This window comes from Nuphar pumila, chromosome 6 (genome assembly GCF_984573655.1).
Source record: "Nuphar pumila chromosome 6, dmNupPumi1.hap1.1, whole genome shotgun sequence".
In the NCBI taxonomy this organism is placed as follows: Eukaryota; Viridiplantae; Streptophyta; class Magnoliopsida; order Nymphaeales; family Nymphaeaceae; genus Nuphar; species Nuphar pumila.
The window spans coordinates 107,254,723-107,257,100 of NC_143254.1; the positions used below are offsets into that span (position 1 = coordinate 107,254,723).

At 46.1% G+C, this 2,378-nt stretch overlaps 1 protein-coding gene across 1 annotated transcript; it reads left to right on the forward strand.

Annotated features, from left to right (window-relative positions):
- The first annotated feature begins 464 nt into the window (after positions 1-464).
- On the forward strand, positions 465-1,733 carry LOC149835586 (fasciclin-like arabinogalactan protein 10). Its single transcript, XM_090009620.1, has one exon. The coding sequence runs from the start codon at positions 465-467 to the stop codon at positions 1,731-1,733; it is 1,269 nt and encodes a 422-aa protein (XP_089865746.1).
- Positions 1,734-2,378: the final 645 nt, after the last annotated feature.

The window sequence follows — 2,378 nt, forward strand, 5'->3', positions numbered from 1 at the left end:
CATTTCACACAATTTGGTTTGTTGTTCGGATCTGATAGTTGATTTCATAAACTAATGAGCAGCAGAGGATGGCGGTTGTGAAGCCACGAACCAATCAAAACCAGCCGGTACTCCATCCCACCCCTCTCTAAAATTGAGGATGATCAAACACAGGTTGGCAGCCAAGCCCCTCCACTCATTCATTCATTCATCTTGCCCAAACTTAGCAACCAACAACAATCCAGTCCTTCCATTCAATCCACAAAAGCAACAGACTTCCTCTAATTTTAGTGGCCACCTCTCTCTCTCAACCCAAATTTATCCATGCCTTCCTCTATATCTCCCACCCCTGCTATCTCCTTCCCAGGAGCGGTGGGAAGGATCACCCCCCACTTCGTAGCCTCCCCTCCATCAAAAAAATTTGGAACCATAGTTTATTTTTTCCTGCTGCCAACATCAAAAGCTTAACCCCATATCTATCCACCATGGTTAGACCTACCCACTTCTTCTTCTTCTTCCTTCTGTTTTCTTCTGTAGCATCTTTTGACATCACCAACATCCTCAGCCAATTCCCAGACTTTAGTGTGTTCAATGGCTACCTCTCACAGACCAACCTTGTTTATGCGATCAACAGCCGCAGGACCATCACCGTCCTCGCCATCGACAACGGCGCCATGTCCGCGCTCACCGGCCGCAATCTCCCCATCGGCGCCATCAAGCGGATCCTCAGCGTGCACGTCATTCTCGACTACTATGATATCACCAAGCTCCATCACCTCACCCACAGGTCCTCCCTCCTCACGACACTCTTCCAGACCACCGGTACCGCCACTAACCAGGCGGGCTTCCTGAACGTCACCGTCTTGAGCTCTGGCACCATCGCCTTCGGCTCCGGCATCCACGGCGCCGGCTTGACTGCCAACTTCGTAAAGTCTGTCGCGGCCGAGCCTTACGACGTGTCGGTGCTGCAGATCAGCAGCGTGATCATCCCGCCTGGGTTAGAGAACCCACCGCCACCCGGCCTTCAGATTGCCGCTGCTCTGCAGAACGCCGGGTTCAAGGCTCTGGTAGCGCTGCTGCAATCCACGGGCGCCATTCAGACGTACCAGAGCTTTGCCGGAAGCGGGCTGACCGTTTTTGCACCCAGAGATCAAGCCCTGTCAGTCGTGGATACTAATCTGACGGCTGACCAGAAGGCATCCCTTGTGCTGTACCATGCCGTGTCCGGTTATCTGCCCTCGCAGTTCTTGAGGAAGGTCGCCGTACCGTTGGGCACCCTAGCCTCTAACGGTAATTCAAAATTCCAGCTTCACGTGAAGGCTAACGGCCAAAACCTGGCCCTCAGCACCGGCTTCAATACCGTTAATGTCGTTAGAACCGTTTTGGACCAGGATCAGGTCGTCATATACGTGATTGATGCCGCTCTCCAGCCACCGGAGATCTTCTCGCCATCATCGCTGATGACCCCTCCTGCTCCGGAGGAACCCACCCCGGTTGCACCGACCCCAGATGAGTCCGTGTCGAACCCACCTGCACCAACCCCTTCTGATGACTCTGCGCCTGTTGCATCCCCGCCATCACCGCCCAATGCCGATGCTCCGGTTGCTGACAGCCCGGAATCCAGCTCACCTAAGGTCCCTAAAGGAGATGCACCGGAACCTTCCAAGACAAAGGATGCTTCCTCAGCCACACGCTTGGGCTACGGTTCCGGCCTTGCTGCTATCTCGGCCATGCTTTACTTCATTCTTATGTGAATGTTGGCAGTTCATTAATTGTGGTTCCAATTTATATTTCAAAGGGTAATTAAGCTTTGGACAATGACTCTTTTTAATACTATGATGATTAAGGGCTGTTTGATTGTTTGTTCAGGATTTGACGGAATGAACAAATCGTTCTACATCAAGTCTAACTTTTGTTTAGTCTGTATAAGAGGCTGCGCTTCTTGGGTCCGACGTTTATTTTATACTAAATGCGAAACAACATGAACGCACAAGCATAATGGGTCGGATAACTTTGTTTTGGATTCTACAACTAGATCGGTCAGACCATATAAGTATTTTTGACATGTTTATTATGAATATTGGATCTAAAAACTAAAAAAATATTTATAATATGAGTCATCTGAGCAAAAATAAGAAATGATATTTTATATATATAAATGATTTAATCAATGTCATATCACATCTAGTTATGAAAGTTTATCATAAAATATTAAACCCTAAAAGCAAATTAACCATATGAAATCAAATTATAAAATCTTATTAAATCACAAAATACATAAAATACAATAATATAAATAATAAATAAACCAAAAAACCTTAAACTATAAAAAAACCCATAAAATTAAATAAAAAATCCTAATTCAAATATTAATAAAAAATAAAATAAATTATAAATAA